The 18,596-nt window shown below is 40.4% G+C and overlaps 1 protein-coding gene across 2 annotated transcripts in view; it reads right to left on the bottom strand.

Moving 5' to 3' along the window:
* Positions 1–18,596, bottom strand: part of LOC306857475 (proteasome activator complex subunit 4B-like) — a 48,863-nt gene that overhangs the window by 23,652 nt on the left and 6,615 nt on the right. The window contains exons 4-15 of one of the 2 annotated variants that reach the window (XM_079397451.1): positions 18,165–18,218; positions 13,768–13,812; positions 13,286–13,435; positions 13,094–13,157; positions 12,922–12,996; positions 12,135–12,257; positions 11,964–12,056; positions 9,427–9,692; positions 8,789–8,975; positions 8,586–8,675; positions 8,426–8,490; positions 8,190–8,340 (exon numbers count right to left, since the gene is read on the bottom strand). In XM_079397451.1, coding sequence (XP_079253577.1) covers positions 8,190–8,340; positions 8,426–8,490; positions 8,586–8,675; positions 8,789–8,975; positions 9,427–9,692; positions 11,964–12,056; positions 12,135–12,257; positions 12,922–12,996; positions 13,094–13,157; positions 13,286–13,435; positions 13,768–13,812; positions 18,165–18,218 — 1,363 coding nt within the window. The remainder of the gene's footprint in view (positions 1–8,189; positions 8,341–8,425; positions 8,491–8,585; positions 8,676–8,788; positions 8,976–9,426; positions 9,693–11,963; positions 12,057–12,134; positions 12,258–12,921; positions 12,997–13,093; positions 13,158–13,285; positions 13,436–13,767; positions 13,813–18,164; positions 18,219–18,596) is intronic. The other variant, XM_079397452.1, reaches the window with a different exon arrangement.

Raw genomic sequence — 18,596 nt, 5'->3', positions numbered from 1 at the left:
GTTTTAGCTCATTTCTGTGGTTCCTTTAAACGACCATAACTCCTCACAGGAATGGGGTAGAGAATTACTTTTTTTTTAAATGCTCAGAACAGTGTTAATTTCATTGACACTGTAATTTTCGTCATTATTTTCATCAACAACATTTTTTTGTCATTGACGAAACTGTCACTAAATTGTCCTCATAGTTGTCGTCATTTAAAGCTGTTTTTTATTTAGTTATCGTCTAGTTTTCGTCTGTGAAAACTTTTTATCTCACTGCAGTTAAATCTGTTTCTCTATTGCATGTTCAAGCTTTAAAAGTGATTCATATTAACAGGTTAATTAATAAATGTTTTCTCTGGGAGTATATAATGGGTTTGGAAATTTTTGAGAAATTCTAAATTAATGCATTACAATTTATCCAAACCCATTCAATTTTACATTTAGTCGACTAAAATCTTATTGTATTTCGTTGACTAAAACTAGACTAAAACTAAAACAATTCAGATGACTAAAATATAACTAAAACTAAAATGGCATTTTAGTCAAAAGACTATGACTAAAACTAAATAAAAATTTGTTTTGTCAAAATTAACACTGGATCAGAATCGTATGCTTTACGAGGGGTATGTGTCCTATATGTCCATTTTGCTTCGACCGGAAGTTGAGAAATTGCGAAAATTTCAATTGGACTTAAAGAAATAGATATGAGAATAAATGCTGCTTCAGGGATACGTTTGGAGTGAGGAATTATTAGAAATACACTTACAGTATATGAAGGCTGGTGTTGTCCTTGAAGTGTTTTTCATGTCAGACAGATAGTAAGCCACTAAGGATAACTAAAGGCTGCACTAAACGTTAATACTGAACAATACAAATGTTCTGTAAGATGTAAACACACTATATATTATGCATCCTTTTTTTGTATATAGTACTGTACAGTATATAGAGTGAGTGATTTGTCAAAAGCTAGTTAGCTAGTAGTGTCAAACATCTAGATTTCTTTCACCTGAATGCACAATATTTCCCATTTGCAGATTTTGTTCTGATCTTATTGGGTTTGCTGTGGAGGAAAAGTTAGCGAGAAGAGAAGGCAGCAGAGGATTGAAAAGTACAGTAAAGCCGGGCTCACACTGTGCGATTTTTAATAATCTTTTGCGATTGCTGCTTGTCACACTGTACGAACATGATCCCCATGTCAGACTGTAGGATCTCAGTTGTCTTAATGTCAGACTGTACGACAGTCAAGACATGATAAAAACGGACGTAGGCTACTCAAGAAGACTTGTCCGGAGTTTTACGTCATCAATACGTGACCCGCGTTCTCTCGCTATAATGGTATCTAGCAAACAACAGCAACGTGTAGCTTAGTTTTATTAATTACATGCCTTGATGTTAAAAGAAAAAAAAAAACCAAAAAGACGACGTGTGTGGAGCAAGTCATGGCTGGGCAAAAGAGGACTTTATGGACTTCCAGTTCTACAGAGCGAGCTTAAGGTAATTTTGTTATTCGAGTTTAAACATCCTGCCCCTTAATAAATAAACTTTAAGTAAACTTTACTTTGTACATATATTGTTTTTACAAATAACGAAGTTTAAGTTTGAAGTTGTCGCGCTTATTGCGTCATCAAGTTCAGTGTTCCTATTGGTTCTTGGTTTGACGGTCGTCGTAGGAGATGTCACACTGCAGGAAAGTGTCTGAAATCTTCTGACACTGCCAGAATTTAATCGGAGGAAAAAATTGATCGCAACGGCCATTAATCGGCTGTCGGTAAACATGTCAAACCAGCGATCTAGACAACCGATTTTAGCCTAGGATTATAGGAATCTTTTAGGATTTTAGGATTTTCAAAATTTGTCTCAGACGACCAAATCGTGGCCAAAATCGCACTGTGTGAGCCGGGCTTAAAGAGGAGTGGAGTGGAGAGGAGAGTGGAGGATTGAACAGAAGAGAAGAGAGGAATGAGTAGAAAAGAGTGAAGAGGACAGTGGTGGACTGAACAAGAGAGAAGAATAGTGAAGGAAAAAAGAGGAGTGAATTGACCAGGAAAGAAGAGTGGACTGGAGTGGAGTGGAGAGGTATGGAGAGGAGTTGATTGAATCGGAGAGAAGAAGAGGGAAGAGGAGAATAGTGGAGAGGAGTAGAAGAGGAGAAGAGTGGAGAGGAGAGGAGAGGAGAGGACTCACCATCATGAACAGCACTGTGACTGCAGTGGAGTCATTCCACTGCAGTCTTGAGGGAAGATGGTGGCACGATCGATCGCTGCGGCTGCTCCGGGTCCCAAAGACGGTGCTTTTATGTCGTTTAATGTCGTCTGTTCGTCTCCAAATAGTGTAAGTTTACCGCTAACTCTTAAGGAAATCACCCCAGAATTCATCTATGATCGCCAAAGTCTTCTGGATATCAGCAACGCATACGAGCATCAACTCTCGCCGGCGGCTACTGAGAAGCTACGAGGCCTTTGTTTACTGCTGGAGCCAGACCTCGAGACCGCGGCCTCGCCTACTGACGCTACCCGCACAAGGCAGTGTCGCAAGCGGTGTGAGAGAGGATGGAAGCGCGGTAAGCGCGGAGGTATACGAGCTAGGCTAAGAGCTAACCCCTCAAGACTGGCTCTTCCAACACTCATGCTCTCAAACGCTCGCTCTCTGGAAAACAAACTGGACTTAATTCAACTCAGTCGATCTACACAGCATGAGGCAATGGACTGTTGTGTGTTTGTTCTCACCGAAACATGGCTAAACGACAACATCCCGGACTCCGCCATTCAGCAGCACGGGCTAACCAACTTCCGAGCGGACAGAGATTCATCACTGTCTGGTAAGACCCGCGGAGGTGGCTTGTGTGTGTATATCAACAAAGACTGGTGTAACAATGCTGCGGTATTATCAAAACACTGTTCATCGCTGGTGGAGTTTATGGTTGTGAAGTGTCGACCGTTCTATCTGCCGCGGGAGTTCACGGCCATTGTTATCATTGCGGTTTACATCCCCCCGTGTGCAAACGCTAAGGACGCGCTTCGTGAACTGTATAGCACCATCAGTGAACAACAAACAAAAAACCCCGACGGCTTTTTCATCATAGCCGGTGACTTCAACCACGCAAACTTAAAGACAGTTTTGCCAAAGTTCTACCAACATGTGAACTTTGCAACAAGGGGAAACAACACACTGGACTTTGTTTACACAACAGTTAAGAACTCTTACAAGGCTGAACCCCGCCCCCACCTCGGGTACTCCGACCACATCACTGTTATGCTAATCCCAGCATATAGACCACTTCTCAAACTCACCAAACCGGTTGAAAAGCAGATCACAGTATGGCCAGACAATGCCACCTCAGCACTGCAGGACTGCTTCCAGGACACAGACTGGAACATGTTTAAAGAGGCAGCCACCTACAACAACCACACAGTCCTGAATGAGTACACTGAAACTGTGACTGCTTACATCAAAAAGTGCACTGATGATGTGACAGTCACCAAGACCATCACCACACGTGCAAACCAGAAGCCATGGATGACAGCAGAGGTTCGTGGGCTGCTAAAGACCAGAGATGAAGCATTCAGATCAGGAGATAAAGCAGCCCTCAAAACAGCAAGAGCCAGTCTGTCCTGTGGCATCAAAAAAGCAAAACGGTCATATGCCCAAAAAATCAACAACCACTTCACAGACAGCACAGACACACGGAGCCTGTGGCAAGCCATTCAGACCATCACTGACTACAAGTCCCCGCCACAGGCCTGTGATGTTAGAATGCTGTTCATTGACTTCAGCTCGGCATTCAACACAATAATCCCACAACAGCTCATAAATAAGCTAAACCTGCTGGGCTTTAACAATTCCCTTTGTAACTGGATCCTATACTATATGTCCCCACATGTAGCGGAATGACAATAAAGCTCAACTTGACTTGAACTTGACTTGACTTCGGATTCCTGGGCACCACCATCTCTCAGGACCTGAAGTGGGATATTCACATTGACTCCATTGTCAGGAAGGCCCAGCAGAGGTTGTACTTTCTACGCCAGCTGAGGAAGTTCAACCTGGCACAGGACTTACTGAAACAGTTCTACTCCGCCATCATTGAATCCATCCTCTGCACCTCAATAACTGTCTGGTTCAGCTCAGCTACCAAATCTGACCTCAGAAGACTACTGAGGGTAGTCCGGACTGCTGAGCGAATCATTGGTACAACCCTCCCCACTCTCCAAGAACTGTACTCATCCAGAGTGAGCAAAAGGGCTGGTAAAATCACTCTGGACCCCTCACATCCAGCACACTCCCTCTTTGAACTGTTACCGTCTGGTCGACGCTACAGAGCTCTGAGCACCAGAACGACCAGACACAGGAACAGGAACAGTTTCTTCCCTCAGTCAATACATCTCATGAACACTCAATAAATAAACGTGGAACACACAACTAATTCATTATCCATTCACCACACTCACTTATTTTATCTTTATTTTCTCATTTCTAATTTGCACATACTTGACCTGTACATACATAGTTGCCTATATTATATATTATATGTTGTGTTTTTTCGTTTTGTTTTTTGGCTGCTTTTACATTGGTTATTGGCTATTTCTTGTTATTTTGTTTTTATTACCTGTGTCCTGTCCTGTTACTGTGTTTCTGTTGCACCGTGGAGCTTCTGTCACTACAACAAATTCCTTGTATGTGTAAACATACTTGGCCAATAAAGCTCATTCTCATTCTCATTTTCATATCTTTCTACCTGTTCATGCCATCACAGAAGTTCTGGCGGGGAAGTATGATGTTGCAGCTTCAGATCTTACATCCCTTCTCCTCAGCACCTACATACTTACCGGATGTGACACAGTGAGCTATCTGTACAGAAGAGGGAAAAGGCGGGCCTACACAACTGCTATTAAACACCTGACAGACCTTCTGCTTCTGTGCAGGTACGGTGACCCTGAGGAAAGCCTGGATGTTCAGGAAGAGGTTATAACAGCAGCACGGCAATACATGGTGTCACTCTATGACAGGAGTGACTTTGGTGGTACTCTAGATGCACTGCGAGCCCATCTCTTTGTGAGCATCAAAGGAGACATGTGTTGCCTTCCACCAACTGAAGATGCCTTCCAATTACACCTTCGCGGAGCCCTGCATCAGTTGGCTGTGTGTAAGCGGGCACACATGGTTCAGCCAACCTACCCAGCTGCCACTGATTTTGGGAGACAACTTGTCAATGGCAAATTGGTGGCAACCATGATGCTGAAAGAGGCAAAACCTTTTGAACTCAAACACAGCCAATACTGCCACTGCAAGAAAAGCATGTGTGCCCGAGGATGCTCCTGTGCAAGAGCCAATGTGAAGTGTGGCATTGCATGTCTCTGCACTGGGGACCCCAACAGATGTTCAAGAATTGAACTTGCGCTTGAAGACAGGGACACGTAATCAGGCCGCGTGTGTGTGTGTGTATGCGTCTCCTCAGGTGGTGAGGGTGAAGGTCTGTCCCCAGAGCAGTATCTGCAGTGTACCACCCTCCTGATTATCCCACCTCACAGGGACCTGCACCTAGTTAATTAAGTTATGTTAAATTATTTTGTTCCGTTGAAGTTGTAATAGTTGTCATCTGAGTCAATAAAATAATGAAAGTCATTTTGCTGTATTAGATTTCTTGTGTGACACATTTCCATTGGGAGAACAGGGTTATGTTGAAATTAAAAAAATGCCTAGGCCATGATGCTTAATAATGTAGACATTAAAAACCATGTTAAATATCCAGCATGTCTTTCGGAATTTTGAGAGTAGCCTAAAATTCTATTGAGGTTCTGAGCCTGCTGATCAACTATTAGTGAAATCATCACAGATCCATTGATTTTGGTTGGATTTTTATGATTTTGTCTGTGGAATGAGTATACTGTTTGGTGAAAAGAATGACATATTGACTGATGTCATAACTTGGGGGAATAGTTGATTGCCAGTGAAGTAAAGATGAAAATATTGGAAAAAAGTGAGAAAACGCCAAATTTTTTGGCATTAAATTAATGCAAAATCATGTAGAAATGTGTTTTAAGAGTTATTTTTTCAGTGGATGTTGTCAGAACATGTGTTCGGTGTACCTGGAATGCATTTATTGACAGCCTACCAAACCCACTGAGGATTTGAGGAAAACATTTTTTTTCACATTTTTCTAATAAAAAATAAAGGGTGCATACACTAAAATGGCCACAATTTTTTTTCGCAATATTTCCGGCAGAGCAGACCCTCCAATTATTGGTTCTTAGGGTCAAAGTTAACAGAAAAAACACAAATAAAAAGTATGACAGACCATGTCAGGTTCAACCCATTTTATTGAGCTTTTGAGACTTTGGCTCCCCGACTATTATATGTCTGGGCTATGGGGTAGGGTGGCAAGAAAAACATCCAAGCCCGGCTAAATTTTGCAAAAACACATTATAAGTCGCCCAAAAGCATGTGGGAAAATGTGTTCTGGTCCAATGAAACCAAGGTTGAACTTTTTGGTCAAAATTCCAAAAGGTATGTTTGGCACAAAAACAACACTGCACATCACCAAAGGAACACCATACCTACAGTGAAGCATGGTGGTGGCAGCATCACGCTTTGGGGCTGTTTTTCTTCAGCTGGAACTGGAGCCTTAGTCAAGATGGAGGGAATTATGAACAGTTCCAAATCAATATCAATACCAGTCAATACTGGCACAAAACCTTCAGGTTTCTCCTAGAAAGCTGAAGATGAAGAGGAACTTCATCTTTCAGCACAACAACGTGGGGAAGTCGTGGCCTAATGGTTAGAGAGTTGGACTCGTGATCCAAAGGTTGCGGGTTCGAGTCTCCGGCCGGCAGGAATTGTAGGTGGGGGGAGTGAATGTCCAGCGCTCTCTCCACCCTCAATACCACGACTGAGGTGCCCTTGAGCAAGGCACCGAACCCCCAACTGCTCCCCGGGCGCTGCAGCATAAAATGGCTGCCCACTGCTCCGGGTGTATGTTCACGGTGTGTGTGTGTTCACTGCTGTGTGTGTGCACGTTGGATGGGTTAAATGCAGAGCACGAATTCCGAGTATGGGTCACCATACTTGGCTGAATGTCACTTCACTTCACTTCACTTCAACAACAACCCAAAGCATACATCCAAATCAACAAAAAAATGGCTTCACCAGAAGAAGATAAAGTTTTGGAATGGCCCAGCCAGAGCCCAGACCTGAATCCGATTGAAAATCTGTGGGGTGATCTGAAGAGGGCTGTGCACAGGAGATGCCCTCGCAGTCTGACAGATTTGGAGCATTTTTGCAAAGAAGAGTGGGCAAATATTGCAAAGTCAAGATGTGCCATGCTGATAGACTCGCACCCAAAAAGACTGAGTGGTGTAATAAAATCAAAAGGTGCTTCAACAAAGTATTAGTTTACGGGTGTGCACACTTATGCAACCACATTATTTTTAGGGTTGCAAAAAGTTGTAAAATTTCCAGTAAATTTCGAAAACTTTCCAGAAATTTTGGAAACTTACCGGGAATTTTGGAAATTTTCCGGGATTTTGGGAAACTTTCCATAAATTTACCGGACATTTCCCACCCCCTTGCAACCCTAATTATTTTAGCTTTTTATTTTTACTCCACCTTTCCTAAAAGATTTCAGTTAGTTTTTTTTAATTTAGTTGTGCAGGTAGGTTATAGTTTACATTAAAGGTGGAAAAAGTTCTGAAATGATTTATCTTGGCCTCATTTTTGTACATCACAGAAACCTGGCATTTTAACAGGGGTGTGTAGACTTTTTATATCTCTATATCACTGTGCGTGTATGTGTGTGTGTGTAGACAAAAACAATTGCTGTTCTTGCTGACTTTACACAAATGCAACCACACAGTGCAACGTGCTGTCAAATTTGACTGATTAATCAGTCAAAACGACCGGTGAATCAGTCTATAAAGAGTCACTGGTCTGACTCATGGGATGATTCACACAACTCACTTCTTTACTAAATCAGCTCAGATTACTCACTGAGCCGCAGAATAATATAAAACAAGAATGTTAAAAACGCAACAGCTTTTGAGACAGTTGTAATAAATGCAATTCAATTGTCTAAAAATTAATTTTTTGTATATAAATATTTGTAAGGTTACCAATATCTAATTACTAAGAGGCAAAGAAAACAGAGAGGTCTGAGACTTTTGTAATAAACAGTATTTTCATTAAAGAAAATGTAAAAAAATAAATAAATAAACCTTGAATATCTCCATGGAGCACTGTGTCAGAATGGTGCTGAAGGTGGATGAAAGGCCCAGCTCCACCAGACTCTCTAAATGAGTCATTTTCTCTGTCTCCGTCTCCTCACGCGTCTGCTCCAGAGTGCTGCTGTCAATCAAAGCAAAACACCTACAAACACACAAAATAGGGCATAAGCCACAATAATAGTGTATTATACTCTTTCCAGGCACACACATTTAACTAAATGACTCACCTGTCCATGAACTGCAGAACAAAGTCTTCAAACTCAGCAGAAGCCGAGCACAACTCTCTCTCCATCTACAACAAATAAAATATTTTATGACAGAACACAGAAAGAATAATTATGTAAAATCTCTGCAGTGGGTCTTTTACATAAGATTTCAGAGCCCTACCTCTGTCAAGTCGTTCTTCTCATGGAGGGCTGATGAACAGTCCACCAAAGGCACTAAAGTAGTAAAAGTAGCAATGAACTGGAACGTGATCTAAAAACAAAATGTGTGAACATTATTTTAAGTCAATCAGGAATAAAATCACAGTGGAGAGAGCAACAAAGAATCAAAATTCTTTATTTAATTGTTAATTTCAGTTTACCCACCATGCATTTGCTGAAGTCATTAGGATCAACACCAGGCAGTGCTCTCATTAACAGGGGCAGGACGTGCGCAGGACCTTCGGGATAATGTCGGCTACCAATGAGAAGACTGCGGGCCATGCCAATCATGCAACTGAGAGTGGCAGTTAGCTGGTGTGGCTCCGTCAGCGTCTCCATAGCAGGATACGTCCTGCAGGGGGCAGCACATTCACACATTTGCTTTTAGTAGGTTCCTCCTTTGGGAAAGATCCAGCTCCTGCTTTACGCTGGATTCTAAGATGACAGCTTACAAAGCCTATTTACAAAGATTGGATTTGTAAATCCGGCAGTGAATATAAGAAGCCACTATACAGGTTATGATACACCTTTATGACTTTAAATCATAAATTTACACGGCAACTCATCTTCAATAAGTGTTTGAATACTACAAAATTAAGCACATTTAATCAGCTATACATCATCATATACTAACAAATTTATCAGAATAGATTAAAAAAGACTGTGGGGGTGAATTCATTTTGCTGGTTCAGCTTTGAAGTCATCATAACCTTTTTATGTAAATTAGGCTGATTAGTCAGCGCTATCTGCCTGATATTAACGCCTACAGGCCTTGAACATCTCCAGCAGTTCCACACACTCACTTCTCCAGCACAGGTGGGATGACCAGCTCTGGTCTCATCAGGGCCAGGTTCTGCAAGGCCTGAGCTGCATCCATGCTGCCTGTCTTGCTAAACATGGCCATCAGTACCGGCTGCTTCATGCTCTCCACAAAGTCTGTCACATCCTGGTCCGTGAGTCTGTGACTGGTGGGAACAGGGGTGATCCAGCAGGGTTTCTTATAGCGCTCCCGATGTAGCCGCCGAACCACACTGGCAGGCAGACGCTGTAGAAGCTTCATCAACTTCATCTGGAGAAGAAAATAAGAGACAGACAGCAGCGATATTAAGATATGACTGATGCAGATGGCCAAAACAAATGAATTTAGAATTAATTAAAACACTAATCCCGTAAGAAATACTGCTAAAGTTTCATCCTGTTTTCTGTAGCACCTCCCATAGCAGTGATCAGCCTTTTCTTTTCTTTTTTTTAAACCCATCTAAAATGCCAGCAGTCTTATATTGATTTGTTGCAAATGAAACCAGAATTTGGCATCTCATGTTTTTGTTTTTGTTTTTCAATTAGCGTTTGAATTCTCCAGCTATAGAGAATGTCCCCTTCTCTCAGTCCTGGCAAGATAAAGTTTGCATCTTCTTCCCAGAACGCAGTGCCACTCACACATGAAACAGCCTTCAGAACAATAAACTATAAGGTTTCTAGAGAAATTAGATTCTTTTTAGCCATTTAAAAACCAAAAATGGACGTTATGAAGTCAATACTTTAACATCTGAAAAAGCTATGAAACACAGCAATGGGCTTTTCAAACTTCTTCAAATACCATAAGTCTTTTCCAAAGTTTGTGGTACCAAATTAAAATTTTAGAATGATCTCAAAATTATTTTTTTTAGTAGCCATGGGACTTTGCTTGATTATTTAGAGTTATTTCAAACAGTAATATTTTTAATTTCAATTTTTTTTTTAACTGCCATGCATTATAATTAAACCATTAATAACAGATTGATTTAACATCTATTTCATGCACACAACGTGGATAGGCCACAACAGGTAAACATGTCATCATTGTGTGCGTAATTCATTGTGACCAAAAAGAATGCTAAAGTAGCAATATGCAAAAACTGTTTGGCTGAGATATCGAGAGGTCACTTGTGGCTGAAGAACTTTACAGGGCTCTAGACTCATTCTTCCCACTGGTCACACTTGTGCGACTAACTTTCTCAGTTGGTCGCACAAGCACATCATTTGGTCTCAATTTTTGAGCAGTTGGGGGTTCGGTGCCTTGCTCAAGGGCACCTCAGTCGTGGTATTGAGGGTGGAGAGAGCGCTGTACATTCACTACCCCCACCTACAATCCCTGCCGGCCCGAGACTCGAACCCGCAACCTTTGGATTACGGGTTCGAGTCTCGAGTCTTACATAACCTTTATTAACAAAAACGAATAAGATGAGGTATGGCATAGGACACATCACATGCTGTGTTATATAGGCTACCGACTAATAAATTACAGAATGTTTAGCAAACACTGAGAAATCAAATAAATAATAATATAAAAAAAATTAAGGAAAGCCTCCATAGCGTAACACGAGGTAAACCGCAAAGATAACAAGCTTTTCAAAACGAAAACAAAAAGAACAGTAAAACTAAACTGACTGTTGCTGACAGGACTTGCATGTTTTTTCTACAAGAATACCAACATGTTCACCTTCTCTGGTTTAAGAAGCGGTCTTTTACTTCAGTTTGAAAACCAAATCCTCCGTTGCGCTCGTTCTGACGCGGCGAGTATAAACCAGGCTCTACCCACGAAGCACTCGTGCTGAAAGCGCCTCTCTTCACGTGATCAGTAAAATCTGACTCCTGCAACAATGTGCCGCGGCTCTACAGCGGGTGCTGTGTGAAGCAGACGCTTTGGAGCAGCGCAGACCATGCACTCGCACAAGTGCGGCCACGTCAAATTTTTACTCGCACAGTCTCAAAAAACATTGCCGCAATCTAGAGCCCTGGCTTTAATAAGACTGGTTTAAATTATCACCTACCTAACAAAAGTATTAAACGTATTATTCAAAGTTTATTTTCTGTTCCACTTTTCACTAATGATTCGGTGAAAAAATCATTTCAGGGCTTCACTACGTTTGAACAGTAATGTAGCACAAAGGCATTAAGATTTAGCAATACTTTTTGACATTAACACTCTTGAATTACATTTAGTTTAAAAGAAAAATGCTGCCATATTGAGTTAAATGAAACAATTTGCAAGCTATCCTTGTGATACTGTGTGGTACTCTACTGAGTCATGAGTGCAAGAAAAGAATGCATGTCTAGCATGATAGGTGGAAAATTGTTAGTGGTGTTTCAGTAGATGAAATGTGGAGTGACCTCACTCTGTCACAGGACCATCTGTCACTGCATATCTCCCTCTTGCGCGCAAACATAAAACTCAGTTGACAACACACAAACCACAGACAGTTACAGAATGGATTCGAGAAGTGGGCTGGACTTTAAGGAGGACAAGATCTCGCACTGCACAAATTGTTTTGGATGTTTTTCCTAATAGAGAACATCTTACCAGCCAGCGCCCATTGTTTGAAGGGTGATAGAAAGATGCAATACTACTGAAGAGCCCATTAAGCTGTTTCTGGACCTGATTCTGTGGGCCACCCTGAAAAAAATAATAAAGATCTGTAAATAAACGCACCCTTTATTAACTAACCTATAATAGCAGGAACATGAGACTTACAAGCATGGAGGAAATCCAGAGAACCACGTGACCGATTTCATAGGAGTTGGTTAAGTATCTGGGAATGATCATTTGGCTGGTGCCAACAGGAAGATTGAAGCTACGCAGGATCCTAGTGAAGATCTGAAGCAAGACAACAAAGTATCAGTATAAAATGCTCTGATAACATGCTCTGATGTGTTTAGATCATCATCTACACCAGGGGTAGGCAACGTCGGTCCTGGAGTGTCGATGTCCTGCAGAGTTAAGCACCCTGAAAAAACCTCACTTGCCTGAAGCCCTAGTAATTCTGAAGACCTTGATTAGCTTGTTCAGGTGTGTTTGATTAGGGTTGGAGCTAAACTCTACAGGACAGCAGCACTCCAGGACCGACGTTGCCTACCCCTGATCTACACTATGGTTAAAAAGTCTGTGGTCAGTGAGTTTTTTTGGAAATAATTTTGTACTTTTATTCAGGAAGTATTTCAAATAAATGCTGTTCTTGAATTTACTATTGATCAAAGCAGAAATATCAAGCAGCACAACTGTTTTCAACATTGATAATAAATGTTTCAGAAGCACCAAATCAGCACATTAAAATAATTTCTAAAGAATCTGTGACATTGAAGACTGGAGATTAAATTATATTTTAAAATAAAAAACTGCTACTTTATAATAATGACACTAATTCACAATATTACTGTTTTTACTGTACTTTTCATCGAATAAATGCAACCTTAGTAAGAGACTTATTTCAAAAACATCACCCCAAAATTTTGAACAGTAGCATACAGAAGCAGGACAGTACCTTGGGAATGTACGGATCCCAGTTCACATAGCCAATGTTGTCATTAGCCAGACGTGCAAAAAGATTCACTAAATTCTGTAAAAGTAGACAAGAGTTAACAGAGGATTGAAAGCCAATGGTGACATAATATTTAGCACTTTAACAAATTAATTCGTGAATGAGAAGTACTTACACCCTCCCAAGCAGGCAGGTTTTGCACGGAAACCCAGAGATCCATCAGTTCATCAAACCATAACCTAAAACATGCACAAATCCTCCTATTACACTGGGCCAGACTTATTGGTTGCACTTTATGGTTATTGAGTAATTTATTTTAGATTGCAACCCTCTTATTTCATTACTAAATTGCATAAGAGAGTCTTACTTGAAGCCTTTGTCATGCTGTTCTGGGGGCATGATGGTGGGCAAGAAGAGCTCAAAGTAGCCAATGGCCTTCTGCATAGTGACATCAAACGGGCACAGTAATGCCCGCCACTCATCAAGCATCTCCTGTGTGGCTGACTCAGGAAAATAACTATGCGCACAAACGGGGACACACACACAAACATTATGAGAACCAAATCACATGTCATTTTCTCAGATCCACGGTTGTTTATTTGTTATGTGAGCTCTTGCAAAACGATGAAAAGTGGTTGTTATATGAATGAAACGGTCAACAGTATAATGTGTTAAGAGAGCTGTAATCGGCTCAGTGTGAAAGCTGTGGGCTTGTCTAACAACGGCCTGATTACATGATTCTTTGAACAGCACAACGAAAAGCTGATTAACACAATGCGCAATTCTTTTGTGAAAGGGGTCGAACATTTATAGGCACATTAGTGAATGATGAAGGAATAAAGCACTTACAGTCTGCAGCTCTTGACTAGTGTCTTCAACACATTCTCCACTGAGCTAGAGGGAGGAAAAAGGAAAAGACAGAGAAAGGAAGTGCATTAATACAATATGAAAGACTAGGCTCATTTGAAGTTGAAGCAACAAATGCGATTAGACCACGTGCAAAGCAGATACCCAACTACAGTGCGTTTTGTGAAAGTGTAAATGAGAGTTTCCCAACACCAGAGCCTGGGCACATGAGTGCAACATGCCAGGTTATCAGGTTCTCCTCAGGTCCTTTTTATAACTGAGCTCAAAAACGCTGAATACAGTCACACTACATCAACAGCCAATTCAAATCAGGAAGCTGCTCCTAAATATACAGTTGGGCAAAAAAGTATTTAGTCAGCCACCAATTGTGCAAGTTCTCCCACTTAAAAAGATGAGAGAGGCCTGTAATTTTCATCATAGGTACACTTCACCTATGAGAGACAGAATGGGGGGAAAGAATCCAGGAAATCACATTGTAGGATTTTTAATGAATTAATTGGTAAATTCCTCAGTAAAATAAGTATTTGGTCACCTACAAACAAGCAAGATTTCTGGCTCTCACAGACCTGTAACAACTTCTTTAAGAGGCTCCTCTGTCCTCCACTCGTTACTTGTATTAATGGCACCTGTTTGAACTCGTTATCAGTATAAAAGACACCTGTCCACAACCTCAAACAGTCATACTCCAAACTCCACTATGGCCAAGACCAAAGAGCTGTCGAAGGACACCAGAAACAAAATTGTAGACCTGCACCAGGCTGGGAAGACTGAATCTGCAATAGGCAAGCAGCTTGGTGTGAAGAAATCAACTGTAGGAGCAATTATTAGAAAATGGAAGACATACAAGACCACTGATAATCTCCCTCGATCTGGGGCTCCATGCAAGATCTCATCCCGTGGGGTCAAAATGATCACAAGAACGGTGAGCAAAAATCCCAGAACCACACGGGGGGACCTAGTGAATGACCTGCAGTGAGCTGGGACCAAAGTAACAAAGGCTACCATCAGTAACACACTACGCCGCCAGGGACTCAAATCCTGCAGTGCCAGACGTGTCCCCCTGCTTAAGCCAGTACATGTCCGGGCCCGTCTGAAGTTTGCTAGAGAGCATTTGGATGATCCAGAAGAGGATTGGGAGAATGTCATATGGTCAGATGAAACCAAAATAGGACATTTTGGTAAAAACTCAACTGGTCGTGTTTGGAGGAGAAAGAATGCTGAGTTGCATCCAAAGAACACCATACCTACTGTGAAGCATGGGGGTGGAAACCATGCTTTGGGGCTGGTTTTCTGCAAAGGGACCAGGACGACTGATCCGTGTAAAGGAAAGAATGAATGGGGCCATGTATCGTGAGATTTTGAGTGAAAACCTCCTTCCATCAGTAAGGGCATTGAAGATGAAACGTGGCTGGGTCTTTCAGCATGATAATGATCCCAAACACACTGCCCGGGCAACGAAGGAGTGGCTTCGTAAGAAGCATTTCAAGGTCCTGGAGTGGCCTAGCCAGTCTCCAGATCTCAACCCCATAGAAAATCTTTGGAGGGAGTTGAAAGTCTGTGTTGCCCAGCGACAGCCCCAAAACATCACTGCTTTCCTGGATTCTTTCCCCCATTCTGTCTCTCATAGTTGAAGTGTACCTATGATGAAAATTACAGGCCTCTCTCATCTTTTTAAGTGGGAGAACTTGCACAATAGGTGGCTAACTAAATACTTTTTAGCCCAACTGTATATATCTATATATTTTTTTTTTACCTTGTCAAAGTTGGCCAAGATGTGCAAACCGCTGGCTGTGTATAATGACTTTTATGAATACAATTATGCTACTAAATGCTATAAATAGAGATTATGAACTATTTGATCAGGATTTTAGCCTTAAAGGGATAGTTCTCCCAAAAATGAAAATTCTGCCATTAATCATTCACCCTGATATCGTTCCAAACCCGTAAGACCTTCGTTCATCTTCGTAACGTAAATTAAGATATTTGATTAAATTTTACACGATCAAGGCCAAGAAAGATAGTAAGGACATCTTTAAAATAGTCCTTGTGACATCTGTGGTTCAACCATAATTTTAAGAAGCTACGAAAATTATTTTTGTGCACAAAAAGTATTCTCATAGCTTCATAAAATTATGGTTGAACCACTGATGTCACATGGAGTATTTTAACAAAGTCTTTACTACCTTTCTTGGCCTTGAACGTGGTAGTTGCATTGCTGTCTATGCAGGGTCAGAAAGCTCTCGCATTTCATCAAAAAAATCGTAATTTTGTGTTCCAAAGATGAATGAAGGTCTTCCGGTTTGGGAATGACATGAGGGTGAGTGATGAATGAAAGAATTTTCAATTTTCGGCTGTGGTGCTCATAGCATTTGTTTGAGGACTATGACAGTGATTTACTTTAAAATGTACATTCCGCCAAACCATTTATTAGATTTCTATCAAATAATGCTATTGAAGGGCTCTACAATTCATTCTGTGCCATTTTAACGCTTCTGCACCACAATTCATTCTGTGCCATTTTAACGCTTCTGCACCATTTTTTACATATTGTGTGAAGTTACGATTTATTCAACCTGCATTCTGTTCCATTCTGATGTGGTCAATCCAGCTAGTTTTTTGAGTGCAAGAACACTAAATGAAGCCCCTCAAAACAAATCTGATTGGGGTCTACTGATCCTAAACGTTCAAGGCTTACTTAAAAGGGCAGTTCATCCAAATATGAAAATTCTATTTATGAACCCTCACGTCATTCCAAAATTCATGACTTTCTTTCTATTGTGGAACATAAAAGATATTTTGAGAAATGTGTTTTGTTTTTTTGTCCATAATATGGAAGTCAATGGACTCCAGTGTTGTTTGGTTTTCAATGTTCTTCAAAATAGCTTCTTTTGTGTTCCGCTGAAGTCAGTCATACAGGTTTGCAATGACATGGTGGGATTTCATTTTTTGGGGAATATTTCTTTAAGACAGACCTGTCTACTAGTTGTTCAGCTAACCCACTAACTAGTTAATAATTAAAATATGTTGTCTTGTACATCCCCAGTTCTAAAAACACACCCCAGCGAAACTTAGCAAGACATGGCAGCTGTTGATCTTCCTCTTGGTACAAGTGTAAACAAACACCTTCCACATTCAGCACTCTCTCAGTTCGGGCAAGATTAAAATAGAACACAATGATACCAGAACCCAAGGAAAAAATTGGCAAAAGTTGGGTGGCCTTGCCCTCTAAATCATCATTTTCTCAACCTCACATCATTCTAAATCTGTATGAATTTCCTGCTTTTGTGGAGTCCAAACAAAGATATTTTCTCTGAGAAATGTCTCAGTATTTTTTTGTCCATAGAATAGGAGTCACTGGGCTCCAATGTTGTTTGGTTCTCAACCTTCAAAATAAATATCTTTTGTGTTTTTAGGTGAACTATGCAATTTAGAGTGCAACGGTGCATGCTCACTTTTTCAGTAGCGTTGGTTCAGGAAATATGTGCAATACATTTTTTTCCCAAAGGAATTAAAATAAATCTTTGTTAAAGCAATATTATTAATTTTAAGTTGTTGATTTTATCTATAAAAATACAAATATATTTTATAATAATATTTATATGTATATATTGTGTGTGTGTGTGTGTATGTATGCATGTGTTATATATATATATATATATATATATATATATATATATATATATATAGTTACACAGTATACCTCTAAAAATCAGTAGAAATCATGCAAACTGATGGCTTCAACAAAAGTATACACCAATAACTTACAACCTTGGAAACTAAAAAAATTACTTTCATTACTTCCCTATAGAGAAAATTAACAATTTTGAACTTCTAGGACACAACTGATGCGCTTCTATATGCTTATGCTGCTTTTGGAAAACACAGCTTTGATTAGTAACTTTTTTAATATAAACCCTTCGCCCACCTGTAAGAACAATCAATCAAAGGATTCTTAGATAAAGGGAATGAAGTCACAGCGATGAGTGCATCCCATTCCTGGAGGAGGTATGCTGCAGAACACTCATTTACAAAAAAATTTTGTCATTGTGCTGTTGTAGTTTGTCAGGAGAGTTCTTAGCCTAAATATAAGAGCTGACTGACACCTCTGAGCATCCAGGAATTGTGTTTGACAGACAAAGATGAAATATTAGAAACTTTAAAAGGAGCACCATTTCCTGATGTGTTTATGAAGCATGTTATTAAGTGGATACGACTAGGCTACGACAGAAACAAAGATTATGAATACAAATGCAGGTGTAAGCTGTGGTGGGATTTTCATTTCGATTGTTGATTTGCTATTCATTTTGGACACATGCAAATAAAAAGTGGCTCCCCTTGGAAAGGTACAGTGCAACATGTAAAACATGGGCTGTGCTTACCGCTTGCGCACAATACTAAGCATTTTTTGTTTAGTTGAAGCTTCTGCTCGATAACTGAATGTGAGAAAAGGAAAAATGCATAAGCCAATGCTAGACATACCAATAACATCAATCTCACAGTTGTAATTGTTTAATAGGTTCTTCTAAGAATACTGGGTGTGTTAAATGGGAATGGTTGTATTACAAGAGTCTGCAGTGCTCAGTAAAAGGCCTGAAATGTAAAGACAAAAATAAAACAAGAATTTAAAGCAAAATGCTAAATCTTAGGCAGCATGTCAGGGTCCTTCTTTTCCATGAACCAATCTTGGCAAAGACAATTTTTTTACTCCCTTAAACCTCATCTTGCCCTGTACAATGAATCATATGTCATTTGTGTGTTCACCATACAGAAATATGTCATGAACAGGCCCACAAAGAAACTGAAGACTTAAT

Source organism: Barbus barbus, assembly GCF_936440315.1.
Source record: "Barbus barbus genome assembly, chromosome: 38".
Classification (NCBI taxonomy): Eukaryota; Metazoa; Chordata; class Actinopteri; order Cypriniformes; family Cyprinidae; genus Barbus; species Barbus barbus.
This window is presented reverse-complemented; position numbering and strand designations above follow the sequence as displayed.